Raw genomic sequence first — 24,979 nt, forward strand, 5'->3', positions numbered from 1 at the left:
TTGCATTCAGGATATTTACTTTTCCATCTGTTTTCAGGTGCGTACAGCTAGGTTATGTCACAATTCCTATCAAAATTTAGATGCAACTGTAAACTCCACAGCCACCATACACTGATCTGTAGATGTTGTGAGGTGAACTCTGGTGCTCAGCATGAAGAATGCTACTGGTGGACTCATCTTTCATTCTGCTCACCCCTTGAGAATTCAACCTTTGCCATTACATGCCACAAGCAGATGGTGACGAAGGGCGTTAAAATACTGTTTTCTACAAAGCACCTTCTAGAAAGGAAAAAAAAAAGCCAGTATGAGTGCTGTAGACAAACAAAATTGCAGAGAACCAAAAAAGCTATGGAAAGAAACACTGCAAAACCATTTGTGATGAGCACAGTTTGCAAAGTGTCATTTTTAACCTGATCACTCACAAGGAATTCATCATCTTTATGGCCTATATATTATAAACGTTTAATCAAAATCACTTTAGAGGATGAACATCAGAATTTTAAAAAATATATTATTCATTTTTGTTGGTAGACATTGGGACCAACATAAATCAGTGCTACCTCCTTTATTAGTTTGTCAATATTTGTCCCAAAACAAATATTAATAATATTAATAATATTAATTTGACAGTAAATTCCAAAATCCCAAACTATATCTTTCTATCACTATTGTGAAGAACAAAATAAGAAGCTGAACATAAATGTAGAGACTTCACACATTTTAAAATGTCCAAAACAGTAATAAAACTGATGGCCATTAGACATCAGTGTAATATGGTATGGTGGTTGCAAAGATCCTCATTTTCCGCATACACTCAATATCATGCATGCAAACTAATCAACATCATTGTTCAACAACTTGTTTTCTAACACTTTTACACAGGTCATTGTGTCACTCGTATATATATATATATATATATATATATATCTCCATCGCTCAGTAAAACTACAAATGTCAAACAAACCAAAACACAAAACATGAAAATACATTATCTTTTTGTTCCTAATTCATTTGTTTTGGTGGCACAATATGAGGAATATTCTACATATGTTATGCAACCTTTTAGAAGATGTGTGAAATTTGAATCGTGCACATCATTTCAAACAGCCCTGAACATTGTTACATTGATATTTAACCCGAATAATTACAGTGTCTAATAAAGTTAATGGCCAACTAGCTACTAAATCGTCAAAGCCATTTTTTACATTTGATGCATGACAAGTATTACATTTGGATTCATGTACATGATGTTAAAAATGGGTTCATGCTTCAAAAAAGAAAGAAAACAGCTGCAATGGAATAATATATTCCAGCAAACAAAAAAGAATTTCAGCTGTTCTACAGATGTGGTAGGATTTGTTGTGAAATAATTGGGTTCGATATATGAGGAAGTGGTGTTTTATCTGAAAAAGGAACTCTGCTAAACAGGTAACATATAATGTTGTTGATGTAACTGGAGATGACAGAAGTATCTGTAATTGGTTTATAACCAAACTCAAACATAACTGAAAGATAGGAGCTCTAGATAAATTGCTAACTGCTGTTACTGGAAAAAAAAATGACTGGAAGTAATTTGACACTCACTGACAAATGGAATCAGAAGTTAAACAGAGAAACAGAACAGATCTGTGCTGAATACACACAGGTCAATTAACTTCCATGTTAATGGCAACAATTAAACAACAGGAACTGTACTGTCAAGCAAAACAAACAAAATAGGAAGCCATTCAAACAATGCTGATTGGATATTTATAATTAATCCAGAGAGAGCATCTGAAGCTATGACATACATGTTTGAACATGTGGGATTCTGGGTCCAATGTAAACTAATTAGCAAAACTGATCATTAAAATGTCTGATTGAAGAAACTAAGAGCAGTGATGACACACACCCCACACAAAGAAAAAAGAGGGCCAGGAGGAGGAGAGAAACGAAGGGGGGTGGAAGAAAGTAGAAGGAGGGGTTCACTGAGCTTATCATCTGTTTCAATGCACAGACAAACAAGAGAAAGAGAGGTCTTAAAACACAGAACAAAACTCCACAAACGCTAGCCAAAATCTCCCCTTCTCTTCCTCTCTCACTTGCTTCCTTTCCTTACTGGCAAGAACGCAGTGAGGACACCTGGGAAACTTGTGCATGCAGCAACACACACACACACACACACACACTCACACACGTCAACCGCTCTGTAGCTCTGTAAAAGCGCTACAGCCTCCCTGAATGAGTCTCTGGAAAGAGATGTGAAACTCACGCAAAGAGAGCCTGTTTTAAAAGAAATAAACATGGAGAGCAGATAGTGACTCACCCTTTCTTTAGCAGCTCTTGCTGTCTTTCTTTATCTCTCTTTCTGTCCCTCTTTCTCTGTGCCTGAGTCAGCCTGCAACACCAGCTGGACTCACAGCCACGCCCACTCCAGGGTCATGTGATCACAGAACAGCCAAGCAACACTCATCACCCATTCAAACAGGCTATAGTAGAATCTGTCATGGTGTGTGTGTGACTCAGGTTTTGCCTACGTTGTGGGGACCAAATGTCTAGACAAAAATGGTATAACTTTACCTAGTGTACATTGTGAGAGAAAGAAACATAATAAAAAACATATTTGAGATTAATAATGTCTGAGAGATTTTGTGAAGATTAAGTAGGGTAAATAGAAAATATCATTAGCTCAGTATAAAAACATTGGAAGTCAAAGGAAAATCCCCACCATGATGTAAAATCACTTGATTCTTTAATTTTTTTTTCTTACTAAAATAAACCCCTAATTTGCATTACTACTATATAACATGTCATTGTAAGTGGATGAATATTGTTTAAAAAAATAACTTAATAATAAATTAATAAATTAATAATAAATTAATTTAATAAAATGTCATATTGTATTAAACACATATATTTATATTAACAACGCTTTTTATATTTTAGCCTAAAGTTAAGTAGTACTGATTGAAATGTGTTTCCTCCGATAATCAAATTAGTTATCGGTTGAATATAACATTCATTTATTCATTTATTTAGAATACATAACTGAGTAACTCTTTTGGCATCACTCATTCATTGTGCCTAGTAAATTACTTTTCTCTTTCAAAAGATGTTTTGAGGCGGAATGTTACATGGTTGAAGATCAGTGCAAAAACGCCTTGGAAATATTGCGCAACACCACATTACAGTCAGTTTTCTTGTGCTTCTAATGCAAAAATTAATTTTTACTGCGCTTTTGTTAACAATATACATTTACGTACATTTAAAATAATAATAAAACACAACAAAAACAGTCACTGTCTGTATGAGAGGAAATTATAAATATATCTTTGCCATCACTGTATCAGATGTGTATGCGTGCATAAGTATGTTTGTATGCATGAAGTGCATATGCACTTGTGTGTCTGTATTTTTTTTAATGTGCAAGAATGTGAACATGCAAATTGCAGGAAGCCATTAAACAGCACAAAACAATGCTGTTTCTTTAAAATGTTAAAGGAAACCCAAGTACCTGTGTTCAGAAGATTGCATTTATTCAACTCATTGGAAACAGTTCTTCTGCAACACACTGACACTGTTTCAAGTGTCTGAGAGTAACCACATCCAGCCACCTGTTTTGTAGCAAAGACTGATCACAGAAATGATAAAATTGCATTCTACACTGAATATAATGAGATGCCAGTCATGTATGCAATGTTTTGTTCAACTGGAGATGACAACAACTTCAAATCAATTCTAAAGAAAGGAATCAGTCACTGAGAAAAACAAGAGATGCCAGACCATGATTTTAGGGTACAGGAAGCAGGCCGTCAAGGATGTATTAGTGTGTAATTCTGAATGCATCTGAGAATAGCTACATTATAGGCTCATCGGAACCATAGACCAGAGAACAACAGTGAGAGAGACTGGGAGAGAGACTGCAGTCTACTTCCTGTAGACGTTTAGGTTTTCTCTGCTTATCTTAATTGCACATATACATGAGAGATTGGTCCTTAGAGGTTTGACAACATAACTTCCTGTCCATGATAACTACCATAAACATCCCAATATTACTGGCCGGTTGTTGTTTTTCACACATAGTCAAGCCTCTTCCTGAGATTCTAGGCTGAAATTATTTGTTATTCTAGAGTGAATGTTTGTGTTGTTTTCCTCACAGAAAGTTATCAGAAAGCAAATGAAGGTGTATCACTGCCCAGTAGTAAAATGAAGAAAAACCAGTCAGAGAGAAAAAGAGACAGAGAGATAAAGAGTGTCGAGGAGGAAGTATGTGCTGTACAAGATTAGATATGATAGTGAGAAGCACGCTTTATAATTACAGCATATGGAATTGATTTCACAGCTTTCTTAGTACTGGGGCAGTGAGGATGACTCATTCTTTAGGCCTGCAGAGATTTAAGACTGCAGCCCAGTCTTATCTGGAAAAGGCTTGGGTTTAATATCTTCCTGTCCCCCTGGTGTGTTTCTGTTCTACTCAACTGAAGGACATTTAGTTTGAGGATGATATGTGGTTATAGTAAAACTGTCACCTTAAAATGTCTTAAAGGGTCTCAGTGGTTCAATACAGTCAGAATCCATGGTCAGACATTGATTACTAGAAAGCATTTAAGATTGTTTTTTATTGTTTTTCTGAACTAATTTCCTCTGTCTAAATATGCAAAGCTTGTGATTTACTTCTACAGAGTTTTACCACAAATACATTTTAAATGATCCAGTAGTAACTTTCCTGAGCATTTTTTTTAAACAACCGAGCTATGAGTTTCGACAGCTGCAAGATTTGAGTTTACTGTAAACATAATGAAAGCTGAAAAATGCTGCCTCTGCAGGCAGTATACAGAGATAGGAAGGCAACAAAGCACTGCTAAATTCTATGTCGTGTCATATCCTGTCTACCAAGACTCCTTTATTTAATTGGTTTGAACAACTTTTACAACTTTTGCATAATTTCTAGCAAGAAATTAGTTTTACTATTAAATTAAATTCGCATTAGTAATTATATTAGTATTAATTAAATATTTCTTATTTGTCATCAAAGCTCTCTCTATTGTGTTGGGGATCATTATACTATTTCAGAAACCTGACCAAAATCATTTACTTTTGGTACCTTGATTCGCAAACAGCTGTGATTTATAGCAACTGCCTAAGCTTTTGGACACAGTCAATGTCTCCAGCTCCTTCCCTTACAGCCATTTGCAAAATGACCTTTTTGAAGGCCCTGTCAAAAGCAAAAGAGTTTAAAAGAGAAAAACAACCTTAGGACAGTTTGTTCATTTATTTAAAGCCTGTTTCTCTGAGGTAAAGTAAAGACAGACACTGTATTGTCCCCATGTTGTTTGTTAATTCATTCCAGTTGTGTGGTCACTTCCTGCACTGCTGCACTGCTTCTAATTCGGTTACAGTTACTCAGCCACAGGTCCACATCACAACTCACATGAATCGCCACATAAGTAGCAGTGTTGTTCATCGCATCTTTTAAATCAGTAGAGAATGAAACCTCCTAGAGCTGGATGAACCCTGCTGTTGGGTATTCTGAGGCTGACAGCTGTGAGTCATGAGGTCATAATGTGCAAAACACAAAGGGAACATAAGGTAGGTCAAAGGTTGCTTTGCACCCCCCACCGATTAAATAATTTCACTTTCTCTCACTCAAACACGCACACATCAAAGCTTTTCACTGGCGTCCACAGAAAAACACAATGCAGTCAGGCCACTGTGGAGGAGGGGGTGAGGTACATCCAAGGTTGTGGTTCAGCTAACATCCTTATGTGTTGATGCTTGTTTTTAAGGATGTGCCAGAAGCCAAATACATTATTTATAATAGCACAAAAACTTTAAAATGAATAACAAATTGTAACAAATAATAGAGACTACTTGTGCTTGCTGGAACACAAGTGAGCTAGGTGACAGCAGAATATTTTAGATGAACAACTGAAATTGCAATGCAGTAGTGAGTGTGTAAAGTGAATCTAAACCACATTCAAACAGTCGTTGCAGTTTCTAATGAGGGAGAGTGAATTATAAAGGGTTGTCTACAAGACGATGCATCAGAATGGTAATGCATTTTACACCTTTTCCTGTTTAGCGCCCAAACTCTGGAACAGTCTTCCTAGTGTTTGTGAGCCAGACACACTCTGTCAACTTAAATCTAAATTTTAAAAAAATCTAGACTCAAAAATAAATAAGGACCAATTCTCACTAATAACTAGCATGCATATTACTATTATATTGGCTTTTTGTTAGTACCTTGAACCTGAACTTCTGAACGGCAGTTTAAATGTGGCTTCAAACGATCCCAAATGCGGCTGTAAACGATCCCAGCCGAGGAAGAAGGGTCTCATCTAGCGAAACGATCGGTTATTTTTATTAATTTCTCTATTATTTTTAATTTCTTGCCTTTCTCTCCATGAACTCTGTGTATTCTGACTCAATATTCTGACTGTGTATTCTGACTCAGTTCAAGACAGTTAGGGTATGTCGAAAAACTCCAATTGTATTTTCTCCCTCAACTTCAAAAATAATTTCAAAATCACCCTACATTGCTGCAGAAGTACCGAGCCAGTCTTTGCAAAGTGAACATGCAAAGAAGATCAAACACCCTTAACAAAAAAGGTAAAACAGCGATATAGGGCGATTTTGAAGTTGAGAGAGAACATGAGATGGGTCTTTTTTGACATACCCTAACTGTCATGAACCGGAACAAAAACAGTCCATGCAGAGTAAGACAAGATGAGCGTTTGGCTTTAAAAAAGTATATACATTTTATTATTTTTTATTAAATAACCAATCATTATGCTAGATAAGACCCTTCTTTCTCAGCTGGGATCATTTACAACTGCATAGAGAAAAATGCAGAAATGTTTTCCTCAAAAAACATAATTTCTTTACGACTGAAGAAAGAAAGACATGAACATCTTGGATGACAAGGGGGTAAGTACATTATATGTGAATCTTTGTTTTGGAAGTGGACTTCTCCTTTAATGCTACACCATACCTAAACCTAACCTTACTAACTGTTAATAAGCACCAAACTAGGAGTTTACTGAGGCAAAAGTCATAGTTAATAGTTAATAGAGAGACCTGGACCTTAAAATAAAGTATGATCAAAAAATTACATTTAAAAAAAAAAAAAAAAAAAAAAATTTAAAGAGGGAGAAAAAGGTTAGAGAGTGGTCAAGAAAATAGAAGGATAAGACAAAAGAGGAAGATTGAGTATGAAGTCAGTTGGCCCCCAAGATAAAGTCATTTGGATGGAGCTGGTTTCTATTGTGGTGGGAAACTTGTGTGACCCTTGACCTTCCCTCTCGCCATGTAAAGTAAACACATGTTTCCGGAAATGTTATCAAGAGAGGACTGTCATATTTCCAGTGACGCATCTCAACTTAACCCTTCTCAGAGACAGAGGGGTCCTCTGTCAACATTGCACACAACTTTATCAAAAACAGCAAAAAAGACACCACAACTCAACTTTTTGTTTCTGAACCTCACACTCCAGAGTGCAAATGGGTATGCTTGTTGCAGATTTCCTCATATAGTTTGAAGCTGTGTACATATGCTTGTGTTTTTGACTTCAGTTAATATTGCCTGGAACAAACTTTTTACAGCAAAGGTGCATCACACTATTTGAGAGCACTTTTTAAAACGTTAAATTGACAAACAGGAGATTGCAACTTCATGTAAAAGTTACACTTAATTTCGATAGTCATCTTTAGAAATTCTACTAACTATAACTTCTCCTTTATAAGTAATTTTGCAACTTACATGTAAACTAACTCTCTTTAGTATATTAGTGGACTGTTAGGTTAGGGTAAATGTTTGTGTTAGAATTGACTAATTACATGCAAAGTTGCTTACAGTATAGTGAGCAGAATGTCTGTTGGGGGACTTTATAATCTAATGACTTGTATTTGACAAGTAGTTGCAAAGTTACTTATAGTTAATATGTCTAAAGTGGACTATCAAAATAAAGTGTTACTGTAAGTGAAAACCATTGGACTGTTAATATGCATGAAGTGTGGGACTGAGTCTTAAAAATGTATTATTAAAACAACCTTTGGTCACACTTTATATTAGGTGGCCTTAATATACTTACATTTAAATGAACCATTTGCTACAATGCACTTATTGTGTACATATATGTTTCGAATTGTACTTATATATTTAAAAATACCTGCATTTAATCATGCATTCAGAACCGTAAAGAAATTTCAAACGTGCTGTAACAGGGCTAAATAAATTTTAAGTTTCAGTGTTAGTAGTGATAAATATAATTTGCATTATCACCACGGTGTGAACGGCCTTAAAGATGCTTTTTAAAAATAGTATCCTTCATAATCATAGACTTTCCTTACTTAAATTATAGTCATAATAACATTTAATTAAAAACAGTATAATATTGAAATATTTTTTACTATTTAAAATAACTGTTTTCTATTTGATTATATTTTAAAATATAATTTATTCCTGTAATTTCAAAGCTGAATTTTAGCATCATGTTGAAAACAGCTTAGTAGAATTTTTCCAGTTTCTTTGATAGAATAGAAAGTTCAGACAAACAGCTAATGTCTTTATCATCAATTTTGATCAATTTAAAGCATCCTTGCTAAATAAAACTATTACACCCCCCCATAAAATAAAATAAAATAAAATACATTATTAAATTAAATTAAATTAAATTAAAAATTAAATTATAATGACTCCAAGCTTTTGAATGGTATGGTGTGTAATGTTACAAAGCATTTTAATTTCAGATAAATGCTGATCTTTGGATCTTTCTATTCATTAAAGAATCCTGAAATTTTTTTTACTAAACTCTTTTAAATATTGATGGTAATATAATAAAAAATAATAAAATGTTTCTTTGAACAGCAAAACAACATATAAGAATGATTTCTGAAGGATCATGTGACACTAAAGACTGGAGTAATGATGCTGAAATTTTAGCTTTGGTCACAGGAATAAATTACATTTTAAAATATATTCAAATAGAAAGCAGTTATTTTAAATAGCAAAAATATTTCACAATATTACTGCTTTTGCTGTATTTTGGATCAAACAATGCAGGCTTGGTGAGCAGAAGAGACTTCTTTATAAAAAAAACAAAACAAAAAAACATTACAAATCGTAGTGTACTGGTAGTGTATATATGCATTTTCATCATTTTCAAACTTAAAATCAGCAAGCTTTTATTTTGGCGGGTTGCTGGCAAGTAAGTAGCCTTATATGTACTGCCTTGTTGTCAACAGAGGAGAGTTAGTGAATGAAATGTCACAGTTTTCATTGTGCTTCGAAAACAGCAGTGGATAGCCTAGGCTTTCAGTTCAAATAAAAATTGTAAAATAAAAATCTAAAATGGTAATTGTGCATTAACAGCTATCAGCCATGTCGGTACGCAAATGAGTGGTCTAAACTTATTTTTTATTTTGTGCACCCCTGTGTATAATCAATGACTGATTATATATACAGATTGATTATTTATTTATAATAAAAAGATATCTTTTGCTTTGCATGTAGATGTAGAGCCTGGTTTGATATGTCTGCTAGTAGGTCTCTGCTGTCTTGAGTAGTATGAATGCTGACACTTTCACTATTCTTCTCTACTTGTCTTTGCTTACATCTATACTGCATCTTGTTGAATGTGAATTTAGATAACAATACATATATTTTAAATGACTGTAAAACCACAGCTTTATCACAGGACAGAGTATAACAAAAACAGAAGAAAAGGCAATAAAAAGAATCTATGTATCTCCTTTCTTCTTGTAGGTCTCAAATAGCTGTCTATCTCAGATTCAGCTGTTGAGAAGAGAGGGGGTCAACACACACACACACACACAGGATGAGGCACTGAGCCAGTCAAAACACTCTGCAGAGGGTCTAGAGCACCAGCAGGAGGCGCTTAGTTGATGAAACCTATTTGTCACCATTTTGACAGCCCCTCTCTCTTGTGCATGTGTAACTTGTTTGGTTGGGTGATCTTGGTATGACCTCACTGAAGCTGAAGACACAGCTTTAATTCAGTGTTACAGACCCATGAGAAAGGTTTTAAATTAAACCTCTGCAATAAGGCTGAGTCACAGGATCTGTAGGAGGGACCCAGGGATTGGTATATGAACCAAGGTCAGGAATAGGTCAGAAAACCAAGTTTAGAACAGTTTAACATTAAGAAAAAAATGGGATTATAAATTTCCTGTTAAAGATAATCAATATATAATTACAAATTATTTGAGCATTTCTAGATTTAAGAAGATTTTATAGCAAATCAAAATGTAATACAAAACTGACAAAATATACTAAATGAGTAACTTTAAGATCAAGGGGAAACAACTGGAAGGAAGGACGTGAGACAATCTGGTGTGAGGTCACTTCCTGTCCAAAAAGCTGAATGAACAGGAAGGAACCTAATCTGTCACACATTTACAACATAGCTAGATGTTGCCTTCTGCCACAATTCATGCAAATTCTAACTTTACTGCACTGTATACTTGTATAGGGCCAAGTACATGATCCAGCTGTTAGATATTATTGTAGTTGTTCATAAAAATAACTTGTGGATAAGTGAGTACGCAAGCACCTATTAGATAATGAAATTATATAAAGTGACCCTAACGCAAAGTAATTGTTTCACATGAACCATTCGGTTATGTTTTACATGGTAACAATTAAATGATGTAGAATAATAGGGACAGGAAGTTAAAAAAACAACAATGATAATTACTGTATATGAATTATGTGACACAGAGGGCAGATCAGAACAAAAGCACCCGAACACTGATTTAGCACTGGTTCTGTGCCAGTGATGCTATCTTCACATTCATTGATGGTGTCTTTTCTCAGGGTTGGTTAATGCACACTGAAAGAATTAAATATTTTTTTCTTTTTTTTTTTTTTTTTTTTTTTTTTTCTCATTGACTCATTGTCCATTCTCCTTGACTCATTGAATTGGTTAGGTGAAGATATACTTGTTTGACGTGATTTATAAAACAATGACTATTAAAAGCTTAAAAATCTCACTCAAAAATTCTAATTTTGTAATGATTTTCTTACTGGATAAAATCTTTCAATTCACATGTATTGCTTTCTTTATGAACTTTTTGAAGCTTTAAAGGTTTGCTTAAATGGACTTTTAATTCCCAGCTTTCATTAACAGATTTGCATTTGTTTTTCGAGGGTTCGGATGACATGAGGATGAATAAATGATGATAGAATTTTTATTTTAGAATAAACCCATTTTGGGTAATCCTCTTTCAATTAAATCCTGAAAAGTTCAATCTGGAACATTCCTTTATTGCTGTATGTCTTATGTTGTATTCTTTCATCCTGTATACAAACTTCCAAAACAAACTGAACTGACTAGTTTAAAGTACTTTTGTTTTTTAGGTTTCCACTTAATTTCAAGATCCATTTAAAGTTTTAGCAGCTAAATATACTAGTTTCAAGAATTCATAAAGCGTTGTGTTTGATTACATAATTGACAGATGCTTTGCTTGAAATTTATGCTACAGTTAAAGTGTTTTGTTGAGTTTAAAAAATTTTTAAACGAGGGATTAGTGCAGTGACTGAGGGCAGGTCAGCACCAGTATAAATGATTTTAATAGGACATGTCACAGTGCCAGAACTAGCAGATGCTAAACAGTGGGCACACAGAGAACTAGGAAGTAGTGGGATAGAAAAGAAACAAATTAAGCTACAAAGCAAAAATGAAAGATTTATAAATCATGTGCTTCCAGTGGGTTCTGCACCAGCCATGCATCTGTGATTGAGACGAACAGGAATGCTATAAATAGGATGAATAGGAACTTGCTTTCTCCGGGTATTATAGAAAGTGAAAATGTTTTTGGTAATTCGAAGTAAGTATATGTTTTGACTAATTCAACTTTAAAAAGGTTGCACATGATATACACACACACTCAGTGTGGCTGTTTAGGCATTAGATCATTCTTGGCTGCAGCTGTTTTTTCCCTCTATTTTTTAGCATTTACAGGAACTCCTCTGGCCCAGAGATCTTCCACATGTGTGCCGTGTGCTACTCATTGTGTGTGTGTGTTGTGTTTGGTTGTATACCTGGTTGTGATGTACATGTGTGAGTTGTTTAGACATATGCACGTGCATTGGTGTGTTCTGTTGGGCATACACCGTTTTAATAGTGAGGAGGTGGAGTTTGGATGACTAATCAAATCCAAATGTGTGAAAAGTTGTTTTAACTAGGTCCTTTTTCTCTTTCTCATGTCCATCACTGTATCTTCCAAATGCACAATGTGACTTCTGAATGACAGGGTTTAGTTGCTGGCTTTGAACTTGTTGTTTATCAAATGTTTGTCCTATCATTTTAAAATATTAATCCCTTGACAGACCAGGATGCATTTTCACAGGCAGTACTGACATATTTTTCAGTTTTTACTTTACTCAATGGGCATCAACTCTTAAAGTGTGTGTAATGACTGCTGGCTTGCATATGCACAGAGTGCAGGCTTTTGAAACTGAAAAATAATTTCTCTAGTCTGCCTCACTGTGATCAGAATTGCAGTCTGGCAAGCTATTCTACCTCAGAATTTCAGGGAAAATGTTTTTTTAAACAAACACAAATTAAAAAAAAAAAAAAGTTGCTGACACTGAAATCATACGAGCGTGTAGTTTGTTCTTCTTCAAAATCCTCATGATGAACCAAACGTAATGTAAGAATCATAAACTTTATTGGTCACAGAGCCTATTTTCTTCACTAATCCAAAAGCCAATGGAAAAAACCTATTGGAATATAGTTGAGGGAACCAAGGTGATGCTAACTTCTCAGTTGGTCTACAAAAATTCACCATCATTGCAGTGCTCTATACTTGACATATGTAGACATTTCATTAATAATCTACTATAGCAATGACCTCCGTGTGAGCTGCTCTGACATCATAACCATATCACAACCACGAAGGCAGAGAAAATTTCAGACTGCAGATACATCATAGTTAGAAACGGTAAGCTGATTGTAGGTTGCACACCTGTTGTAACCTCTAGTAAAAACATGACCTGATTTTAAGCCGTAAGGTTAGTTGTACCTTCCATTAAAGTGCTCGTAAATTTGGAAGAAAAGAGAAAGCCCTTATATTATCCAAAATATAAATAAAACCGACAACGTATTCATCAAATTTAATGTTCCTTAAATAAACAACATCCTTCATTATAACAATTTTAAACTAAATCAAGTCTGGCATAAACAGCCTCTGGATGTTTTTTATAGTTTCAACTACAAATACCATTACAGTTTGCAGATACTCCACAGCTGCACTGACTTAAATATGACCACTTTCCTCCTCATTCAGCGCAGTTCTCTGCTACCTCAGGTCTTCTGTGATCCTGATTACCGCAGTATGTTTATGTCTCAGTATGAAGGCTGTCTGAAGCACAGCTGGACTAAAAGGCTCCAGTCCAGACAGAGTAAGAAGCCTACGGCTGCTTTGCAGCTTTCTTCCACTCATGGCTCATTTGCATCTTGCTAATTTCTCATGGACAGTAAAGGCCAAAACTCAACGGCTCGTTCCGGATGTCAGAGTCAGTTTAAGTTCAGTGTCCAGCTGATATCAAACACAGAACAGAAAGGCTTGGAGCTAAGGCTAGAAAGTCGAAATCACATGAATAACTAGAAGACTAGAAGAACTTCCTTCAGTAATGACACCCAATTACTTTTCACACAGCGTTTGGTCACTTTTTAAAGTAAGAGATGAGGAAGATATAATAGGTTCCAACCACAGACCAGGGCACCTCAGGACAGACCACCAAAGAAAATACCTCTAACGAAATAATGCATGCGTACCACTGCTGTTTTGAAAAAAAAAAAACTTTGAATTTCCATGGAGATACAAAAAAAAATAATAATAATACAAATCTGAAGACAATTGATCAGCTGTGTGGTTTTCTAAAAGCTTTCATTCCTCTCTTTTGGGAGAAATGCACTTGTATAATTTGGTTATGTACTTACTATGCCCGTCGGAACTAGGGGATTTCCGTCCGACGTGATTAGGTGATGGACACCTTGTTGTAACTGGTGGGTGGTGAAGACTGTCATGACCTTTGTTGTCTGTTGATTTGGTGACACTGATTTCAGGCTTTCTTGCTGATCCGTCTGCAGAGCTCGGTGGTTCGCTTTTCCTGAAGGTGGTCTCTGGGAGTTTAGCACTGGCGTGTGGAATGATGGTAGATGCTGCACGTGTGATGGGGGCAATGGTCTCCAGTGTCTTGCTGAAGGTGACTGAGTGCTTCTGTGTCTCAGAGGTCTTACTGTGGCTCAAGACATCTGGCCTCTTTAGTCCAAATCGAGCCATGCCAGGACTAGGACACAATAACATTTTATTTGGTTTATTTAGGTTGCATTTCATCCATTACACAAGCTAGGACTAATCTAAATTATACGACTGTTATACAATGCATCATTCCGCTTGTCCAGCACTGTTTTTGTTGGCGAAGCAGAAACAAATAAAAAAAATGGTCCATCCCTAAACTCAACATTCAAGGCAGCAAGAGGAAATTTTAGAAATGTCCACTAATTGCCATTTTACTTTTATATTAAATATTAAACATACAAGTTTAACACAACATTAGCAGTTACATTTTACATTTTTGCTCCACCAACAAACATCGCAGAGCAACACACAGTAGTGGTTGTTCCTGAATGAGTGTTTTGAATAAATTGGTTGAGTGAAGTTTCAGTGAAACACAAAAAGAAACTGACTTCTGTATAATGCATATTTCAATCCGATAAAACACTTTAATATTTTGACTTTTGAGCAATATTGAAACCAGTCTGCTAAGAGGCTAGAATCTAGTCTTATTTTATTATGTTTGTGAACTACAAAGCTTGATCATTCATATCTCACGTTTACCAAAAGTGCTTACAGCAAGACCACAGAGCTGGAATTGTTAGACGATGCAATCCAAGACAATTTTGGCTTTGTCAATAAAATCTAGTAACTGACAGTGACATATATATCACAACTATATGTTTTAATTTATACCTGGAAGAGCTTTCAGTAGCTTTGCCATTGTTGTTGGATGAGATGTCAAAGCCTAGCTCTGTCCTACGTGACACAGGTTCAGGGGTTCGAGCTTTCGGCTTTGAGGTGTCAGGGGGCTTGGTACCATTGGAGCCCAGCTCATAATACCGCCCACTGGTTGGGGACATGGCCGAACGCTGAACATTGGATGGTGCCCGCCGTGTATGAGGTGATGAGGAGTGCGTGGAGGAATCCACATCCTCCACTTCAAATGACCGTTTCAGGGCTGGTGAAAAAGAGCAGAATAGAAAACCTTCAGATTTTAATTTATTGTGTTACATTCCTAGATTTATCTTCTGTAGTTAACACATGTAGATCTAACCATCAAATTCTAGAGAAAGATTTGAGGTTTGAAATACAAATTATGTAAATAATACAAAAGAAGCCATTCATTTGTACTCAACCCAACAATTATATTTTATAGTGTTAGCAAAGTAATGGAAGCCTGAGGGCATCCAGACTGTGAGGCACATCGCCCAAACCCACAGCAAACATTCTGCAGATGGTAAAAAATTACATGGTAACCAGGGTGCACTTATCAGCCCAGAAGAGTTATGAAACACCATTTTATGTTATAATGATTTTTCAGTAGAGTGGAACAGACAAATTCAGTACTTTGGCCAAAGATTGGGCCTAAAACAGCAACTGTGTACTGTGCACAGAAATACACTTTATTAGATATCAGTGATTGTAAAAATAAGCAAAATATTGGAGAAATAACAGCAAAACAACAGGCACAGTACTCAGTTTATCCTTGAAACAATTAGTAGCTGATAGTTCAACTTTTCTCAGAAGGTCCAATTTGATTTGCTGGTCTCAACTGAGATGGTATCATTTTGCTTTTACAAAACAAAAATTAAATATTAAATATAAAAAAAATGTTAACAACAATATTATTGTGAATCAAGTTGTGGAAGATGTGGTAAATGAATTTGTGTTTCCTTTCCTCATCAATTCACGCCTTATGCTAAAGACCATTACTTTGGTATTAGATATTCAAACTTTAAACTGGACAATAGAGGAACAGAAATGTAATTTTCATAACTTCTCAGACAGAATAAAATTCACTTGCAGGCAAAAATAAATAAATAATAATTACAGATAATTTTCCTTGTTTTGATGTTAACTTCTTGCCACACCTAGGAATACACTGTAAAAAGTAATTTGTTAAGTTTACTTAATTAAATTGTGCAAAGTCATTACCCCAATTCAATTAATTAATCTTTACTTAACTGTATTAAGTGTAATTTAAGTCTTATCTACTAATATATTAAAAGTATTCCTTACTTATTTTGAGTTCAATTTACTAAAGTTTTGTTAACTTAATTCCATCTGTGATCTGAGGAACACTGAGAGTAACTCAGAATCACTGACCCCCAGAATGCACTGGGGCATGAATAAATTATGCAATTACATTGTTTTACTGTTGTTTTTTATTTGCTGTTTTATGTCAGTAGTAGTACAACAAAAAGAGCAAAAAAATGGTTATTATTACATTACCTGAATATTTTAAGCGTTACTCAAAACAGCAAGTAAGTTGTTTTATTTGCCCTGAAAGTAGCTGTAACTTAATAAAACCTAGTAAGTATAACAACTAAGTAAAGATAACTAATTATATCTAAGTAAGATAAACTGTTGGATTTTACAGTGAACAGATGATATATGAGGATAATTGTCCCTAAAAATGTATTTTGCATAAATTCAATAATATATATGTAAATGGGAAGGGGATAGAAGATGCACCAGAGTTTCAATGGATGTCTTTTATTTGAGCAGTGGGTGTCTTTTATTGATTAAGCATTTCACATACTTCAGCACGGAAGTTAATATTCGATCATGTGCACTTCCTAATAAAGTTACAGGCCAACACCTGCATTAGCGAGTGTTCATTTTGATCCCATGACTAGATGCTTATCAAAATCAATCTCATTTTACATGTACTTATTGTAAAGACACCTTTACTTGTGGCCGCAACTGCCTTATGAGCACCAACTAAAGCAAGAAGGACATTGTCAGATCTACATGTATGGGCAGATTCATAACTAAATGCATCTCAGACAGGAAATCTTAGAACAAAGCATATGCATTTGCCTCACAAGCCTAAAACAATAAACAATTTCATATCAGGTCAGTAACGTGGCCTTTTGTAAAATGTGTTGTTTTTTCATGCTTGTCTGAATGCAGATGTCCTGTTTGGTGGCAGTGCCAACATAACATCACTGTTAGAGTGGTGAAGGTCACTGAATGCCCAGAGGAGCTGCCCTGGTTCTGTTATTTAATTAAGCATTTCAGTTGATGATCTAAGACATGACAGATGAACTGGTGGCCAAAGGCTTCAATGCCTAAACGTTGTGTGTGATTATAAGTGTAACAAAAGCAGCAATGCTGTTATTCTTTATTCTTTCGTTTTTAATGCATTATTGTCTGGACCAACAGCTGCTGACAGTCAAATCAAGCTCACCATTGACTGCAATCCAGTCCAGGCTCCATTTCTCTCAGACAGAATTACTGAACACTCTTCACTTCTATAGGGTTCTGCCTATATCTGCTAAATTTATATGCAATTTTAAATATGAAAGCCCAGTTTCCACCACATATGAAAAAAATGCTTTGATAAATCATATTTTTATGTCATTCTACATAATAATTATGACTATTTGTTATAGGTTTGACTATTTATCTCATAATTATACCTTACCAAAGCTTTTTTTATGTGGTGGAATGGGCTTCCATTCAAGTCAGTCTCATTAGTATACAATATCCCATTTAGAGGAAAGTGACTTGTATCTGTTTGTGGATGTATGTTATGGAATAGTTTCAGTTTTACGCTGGCTATTTTTATATGCTGGCTAAAAAATAGCCACCGACAAAATACAGGCCTACACCCTTTCCAACTGCTTTGGCTAAAAAAAGCATCTTCTGAGAACATTTGAGGTACATTATGGATGCTGTTACTTGACCATCTAGCAACCAGTCTTCCTGTTTGGAGGAATCAGTTCTTTGAATGGAAAATGTAATACATAATGGAAGACAGAGCTAAAACTCTTGAGTTGACATTTATTTTGGCCTTTTAATTGAATGGCATCCGAATAAATGGTTAAACACAAGATTTGCTGAAAGACAGTTAAATTTTCTCACACTAACAGCTTCATAGTAAAGTTAATAGCAGGCTGTCGTAAACTTTAACAATTGAATAAAATCTGAACTTCTCATTTAAGTATCTTACTCATTTCCAGTATGTTTTATAATCAAATCTGGATATTTGAACATGGTCAGAATAAAACTTAGAGTCTAAAAGAGATCACAAGCATGTCCAAACCACTCTGCCACTGAATTCAAAATCCCACCACCCAGTTGTTTATGACTTGGAAGAAAACACAGTCTCTCTAAAGTTGGGCCAGATATTCCAGACAAAAACTTTCCCAGATACATATATGAGTTTGCCAAAGTGCCTACAACAGTCACACTGCTTTTAAAGTTCCTTAAGAGTTTCTCACTCCCAGCACACAAACAGTAATGAATCAGGCATGTGACAACACAACATACAGTATACAACACTTATATGTACTTAATATTTATTCTATATGGCAGAGGATTGATAAACTGATAAACTGTCATTATTTGTGTTCTCTTTGTACAACTGCTTTATGCTCATGTGAACAACTTTCTGAGGAAAGCAACAGCTGATTAACAGCTTCAGAGGGAAAAAAGAAGGAACATCGGGAACCTTCCGTAATATTCATCTCCTGCTCTGCAAAGTCACAAGCACTTGCCTTTTTTGTTATATAAAGGTCACAATAAACATTAGATTGTGTTGAACTGTATTTGCCCTTATCCTTGTATTTACTTGACTTTTATTACAAAAATGAACATTATTATATTTTTTAAAACTATTTCAGTCTAAACAAGATTAAGTAAAAACAGTGCAACAAACATTATTATGAAATAAGAACTAGGAGAAATTAAGGTAAATGTCACTTGTGAACACCTATGCATCATTTGTGAAATTATGTAAATATAATTTAACTGTTTGTATTTATAATAAATAAAATGCTACTGAATAAGTCTTTTTCACAACTGTAATTTTCATGTCATGTATTGTAAGTTAGTCCACATGACATTTGTACATGTGGTTTCTGAAAAAGAATATTGACATAAACTAGTGAGAATGAGAAAAGTGTTGTAAGGGAGTTTCTAAAGTCCATGGGGTCAGTTAAGTTCCTTTACCTAAAGTAACACCCATTTACACAACAATGCTATTTACATGAACTATTACCCAATTTTCTTGAGTTTAGCCCATGCTTCCAAACAAAACTTAAGAGATGCACAACCCATTGATCAGTCTTTCAGAAGCCTGCTTAGCCTTTCAGAGACCTACTCCAAGTTGTTCACATGAGCAGTTTGTGTACTAAAATGATTTGCTTTTAAAAGTTATATGGTTCAGCGCTGTATCTACAGCTGTTTGGTTGCGCTGAGTAGAGCCCAAGAGATCCTTTTGGCTTCAGTTTCTGAAGAAAAGCCAGCATGCTTTTGAGGGATTATGGGAGCACTCCGTTTGTCCATCCCACGCACCTGGTATTAAAGTAAAAAATAGAGAAAAAATAGGAACGCAAAGAAGAAATGCCAGAGCAATACGTATGAGAGCCTGTAGTTGTTCATATGTATCCTATATAAGCTCTTATTCTAGACAGAAAGAGATTTCCATTATAATCTACTGTTCTCAGAAGCAACTGATCTTAAAACCAATTCAGAGATACTCAGAAATAAATGCCAGGCTGAACTAAGTTTGATCCAACAGACCTCTGCCACACACACAAACAGATATATCTGGACAGAGAGAAAAGGAAACATTTGGAAACTATACCTGTATTCAGTTTGCACAGCAAGAAAATGTAAATTGATTAAAAGCAGTTGCATTATACTTTCAAAATCTGATATAACTCCATCCAGGTGTGTCTAGTTAAGTATTTCCTACGTGGTCCCTGCATCAAACAAGTCAGTTACTCATAAAAAAAAAATCCTAAATTTTATACTCTGTTTGTAAAGTAAAGCCTGAATTTCAGCAATGACTCAATAGTCACTTAGAAGAAAAGTTTTTAAATGAGTCGCCTTTAAAAGCCCAAAAATTGGCCACTGGTTAACATCTACTATTATTTAATCGTAAAACTACTACTGAATGCTCATCAGTGGGCAAACTTTTCTCCTGCAAAATGGTGCTGTGTTAGCCCTGTTAGTTTGACCATTCTAATCTGTTAAACCCACCATACCAGACACCCACAGCAGACATAAAATAAACTAAGTGTAAACAAGCAACTACAACTTTTGAAATCATATGACCTTTCAAAACAGCTTTTGAAATCATATGACCTGAAGTCCCTATGTCTCTCTCCTGTGCAGCGCACAATCATTAGATTTAGAACCAGGACAGCATATGTTAAAGCAGCCAACCTTCATTGAAGCTTTATTTTTCTTGGCTTTTTAACAAGGCCTCTGTGTTGAGGCTTATACGGCAGCTTTAGGGCAGACCATATATTAAGATAGACTTATATTTCCAGTCCCTTCATAGAACTAAAGAAGCATCAGCTTTCATTTGTCTCATTCTTCAGAAAAGGGCTTAGTGAAGGGAGTATGGTGTCAATTAGAAGCCAACAGAAAACAGACCATAATTTAAAGAAAAATTATAATAATAATAAAAATTTAGCCAACATAAAAAGATCAGAGAATCCTCTGAAACCAAAGGAGTTATGTGCAGCATTTGGACAAAAAGCGAAAATTTACTAAAAATTAAACCAATATGGGATGCACGTTCAACGTACCTAATACAACTTTGGACATGTTGCATAAGTTGCAAACTGTGCCAGAAAATTTGTGAAGTTATAAAGTTATTGACAGATATAATTTTTGTTGTTAGCCCCAAGACCTGTTGGTGTGATAAATATTTAAATTTGAATGAACAGAGAATTTTGTTAAGCAACAGTGAATATCAAATATCAGAGAAAGAGTCCAGAACCTGCTTTCTTATCACTGCACTCTTGTATTTGGTGGTTTACCTTCCTTTATTCCCCAGTACAATTTTCACACTTGAAATCATTAAATAGTTATTCATGCGTCATTTTTAATGCTGAGTAAATAGAAACCTGGGTCATCTTGCTCCATGTTTCACACTGCTCATAATTTACCCATAGATAATAATTAATCCCATCACTATTTGACTTTTTTCCTTTCAAAACCAGAAATGACTGATTATACAATGCACAGTGTTTCTGTGAGTGTCTGTGAGATCATACAAAATGCATGTTATTTTAAATTAGTATTGTCCTGAGTAAGATATTTTATATAAACGATGTTTACATATAGTCCACAAGACAAAAAAAAAAAAAAAATAGATGAAATTACTAAAATAACCCCCTTCAAAAGTTTGGGAACCCTTGGTTCTTGATACTGTGTGTGGTTACCTGGATGATCTACGTTTTTTTTGTTTGTTTGTTTTGTAATGATTGTTCATGAGTCCCTTGTTTGTTCTGAACAGTTAAACTGAGGACAGTTCTTCAGAAAAATCCTCCAGGTCCTGCAGATTCTTGAGTTTTCCAGCATCTTTTGCATATTTGAACCTTTTCCAGCAGTGACTGTATGATTTTGAGATGCAACTTTTCACACTGAGGACAACTGAGGGACTCAAACACAACTATTAAAAATGGTTCAAACATTCACTGATGCTCCAGAAGGAAACACTATGCATTAAGAGCCAGGGGGTGAAAATTTTTAAATTTGAAGATCAATGTAAATTGTACTTAATTTGTTGAAACATGCATGTATATTCTGTTACTTCTGAAGGGCAGTACTAAACGGGAAAAAATGATATAACAACAAAATAAGAAAAATTTGGACATCTTCATCCTGTTCAAAAGTTTTCACCCCCTGGCTCTTAATGCATCGTGTTTCCTTCTGGAGGAGTCCCTCACTTGTCCTCAGTGTGAAAACATGGATCTCAAAATCATTCACTGCTGGAAAGCATTCAAATATGCAAAAGATGCTGGAAAACTGAAAAATCTTCACATTTTCACTGATTATGTAAGGGGTTCCCAAACGTTCACATGCCACTGTATATACAAACAACTTTCAACTATTTGTACATTTAAAGTGACTATTTGCACAACTTTATTTGTCTGCAAGAAGAGTATTCAGTGTTACTCCTTCTCTGAATCTCTCTGCCAAATCTGTGGCTATCCAAAGCCCCTAAACACCAGTATTTCTAAATGGTAAGATTGAGTTTTCTGTTATAAAATATGAGACTAATAATTACTGACAGTGTGTTTGGCTTATGTGTGTGTGTCTGGGTACACGTGTGAGGTCATGAGTCATTCAGGATATCCCATACGCCACTTTAATGGAACAAGACCAACACTTTAGCGTCTGGTTTGGAGGTCACTGAATGCAGGATGTTAACTTTAAAGGCTGTAGAAATTACACAACCATGTGATTAAACTGCTGGATTTTTCAGTTACGCGAATGCTGTCTGTAAACACACAGTATATGTGCATCATTGTAAATAGGCCATTGACTGAAAAACACACACAAATCACCTATGTTCATACAGATCTTTGTGGAAAAAGAAGTACGGTTAATTGTATTAAATGTGCACTTCAAATCTGTGTTCTGAAAATCTTAAAAGTATGTTTGTACTGTACTTGCGGATAATATTAATGAAACAAAGGGCGCTTGAGTGTACTTAAATAGAAAACATTCATAACTATGTTTCTGTTACGTACGCTGTTAGGTACACTTTTAAGTAAATAAATGCAGTAAGTAAACTGTTAAGTACACTTTTAAAAAGTGCACTTTATAGTAATGCCAGATTGCAGTTTTGTGTATATTTTGTATATATCATTCATATAAATAACTGTAGCGTTATTCGATATTACAAATAAAGTTAATATACTGTATTTTAAATGTACAAAACTGCAGTTTCATTACTACAAATGTCTTTAAACATATGACATACAAGTTTCAATGGAAATTTTAAGTATATTTTAGTCTAGCATAAATGCTTGTTAGTGCATTTGACAGTATATTATTTTAAAGACTATAGAGGTAATTATGAAATTACATATAAAGATGTATTTAAAGGGGTCATCGGATGCCCATTTTCCACAATGAAAAGTCTATAATATACTTTTAGCATCCGATGACCCCTTTAAGTCCTGCTTCAGTGGTTCAAAAAGTACACTACAGTTCAGATAACTGCTTTTAATATAATTTTAAACTCTTCAACTAGTCTTCTGCTTCCACAATCCACATGTAACACATAATCAGTGTTTCTTTCTTTGTGCTTGTTATCTTAACTATGCTAACATGTTGACATGTAACATAATCTTGAGCCTGAGCTCTGGGAGGAGACACACAGGGTCAAAAAGTTCTAGGATTCTCCACCGTATCACTTTCAAAACAATCTGTTGTGTTAATCACCATGGCAATATGTGCAAACCAATGGATACAGAGAACCAGGAAGTAGCTCTGCCCACAACTTCCTCGATGAAGCTGAATTTACAGTTCGGAAATCTGTTTCCAGCCCTGATAACAGACACACATACACTTCAGCACAACACAGTCAGCTTTACACAAATACGAACAGCTTTCAACACAAAGACAAATGTCCTGACACTTTCACAGACTTCTTTTGTCTTCATTTTTACCACAAACAGAAGTTATATTTGAATCTACAGTATAATATTCTGATGCAGAAATGCCCCTCTGTGGTCACCTGTTAAACTGCATAGTCAATACAGTTCTACAATATCAGTCCATAATGTGGCATGTAAAACACATGATCACCTTCTGATCAACAATACAAAGACTGAGCGATATGGTGTGTAAAAGGGATGAATAAATTAAACACAATATACTATATCAGGGTGTGTGCCTGTGGCAATGCCAGCCAGAACAGCTGATGTTACAGGAGCTCCAAAGATTTGAGGCATGCCACACAGCAAACCCCTCCCTGCACAGCTGCTCTGCGGTACGATACAGACACAATCCTTATGGAAGATTCTGCTGAGTAAGGTAAACCTTCTTACTGTCACTCACACAAACACATACTCCATTAACATAGTGAAATTCACTAGGAAGCTGTCTACATGTAACAAGTATATTTCTATCCTGTTTCTGATGTCTCTGATGTCTATAAATTCACCTGTGAAATGTGTTTAACTACTGTATATATAACTGATGATACTGAAAAGAGAAAAATACTTCAAATGCAGAGTGACAGTGTTAGAAATGAGTTACAAAGCAGAACTAAAATGAGGTTTCACTTCCTTATTAAAAAAAAAAAAATCACACCCTTGGTTATGCTTCTTCCTTAAAAATGAAAAGCACAATCAATATAGACCAAACATAATGATTTGTACACTTTGCAACTTTTTTGCAACTGATTTCCTTTTTTGGAAGAACAAATAGTTGAGAATAGATAGACATTAGTGACAGAATACAGTTTATTCAGACCAACTACTGTACTGTGACTATTGCAACAAACTACTTTGATCCAAACTCAACAGAGAGCAAAACAGAGAACCTGAAAGTACTGGGTGTCACACCTAACTGTGCCTGATCACCACCTGACCTACCTGCATGAAGCAAAAATTATATACACGGTATTGTCTATACATAAAACAGAGTAATAGACAAATTTCAAATAGATTTAATAAGTTTCTCATTCTCAGCTGTCTTTTAAACTGAAATAAAGAGAGAGAGATTTACTTACCAGCGATTCTGTCTCGCTCCATAGCTGGATTATGGCTCCTAACAGCCACATGTGGTTTCTAGCGTTTCTCCTCCTCTCCCTTTATTTGCAGACTTCCCCTTTTGCTTTTTCCGAGAGTTTAGTCGCTCTCCCCCTCTCTCTCCGTCTCTCTCAGTTCTCTCACTTTGTTCTCCTTTCTTTCTTTTTTTCTTTTTCTTTCTTTCTT

The 24,979-nt window shown here is 35.2% G+C and overlaps 1 protein-coding gene across 3 annotated transcripts in view; it reads right to left on the reverse strand.

Annotated features, from left to right (window-relative positions):
* The window catches only part of septin9b (septin 9b), a 78,044-nt gene that overhangs the window by 25,667 nt on the left and 27,398 nt on the right, over positions 1 to 24,979 (reverse strand). The window contains exons 1-3 of one of the 3 annotated variants that reach the window (XM_051112114.1): positions 24,775 to 24,904; positions 14,976 to 15,240; positions 13,943 to 14,292 (exon numbers count right to left, since the gene is read on the reverse strand). In XM_051112114.1, the coding sequence (XP_050968071.1) occupies positions 13,943 to 14,292; positions 14,976 to 15,240; positions 24,775 to 24,796 (637 nt within the window). In that variant the 5' untranslated portion in view covers positions 24,797 to 24,904. Of the gene's footprint in view, positions 1 to 2,305; positions 2,438 to 13,942; positions 14,293 to 14,975; positions 15,241 to 24,774; positions 24,905 to 24,979 lie in introns of those variants that run through there. The other 2 variants (XM_051112113.1, XM_051112115.1) reach the window with 2 other exon arrangements.

Source organism: Labeo rohita, chromosome 6, assembly GCF_022985175.1.
Source record: "Labeo rohita strain BAU-BD-2019 chromosome 6, IGBB_LRoh.1.0, whole genome shotgun sequence".
In the NCBI taxonomy this organism is placed as follows: domain Eukaryota; kingdom Metazoa; phylum Chordata; class Actinopteri; order Cypriniformes; family Cyprinidae; genus Labeo; species Labeo rohita.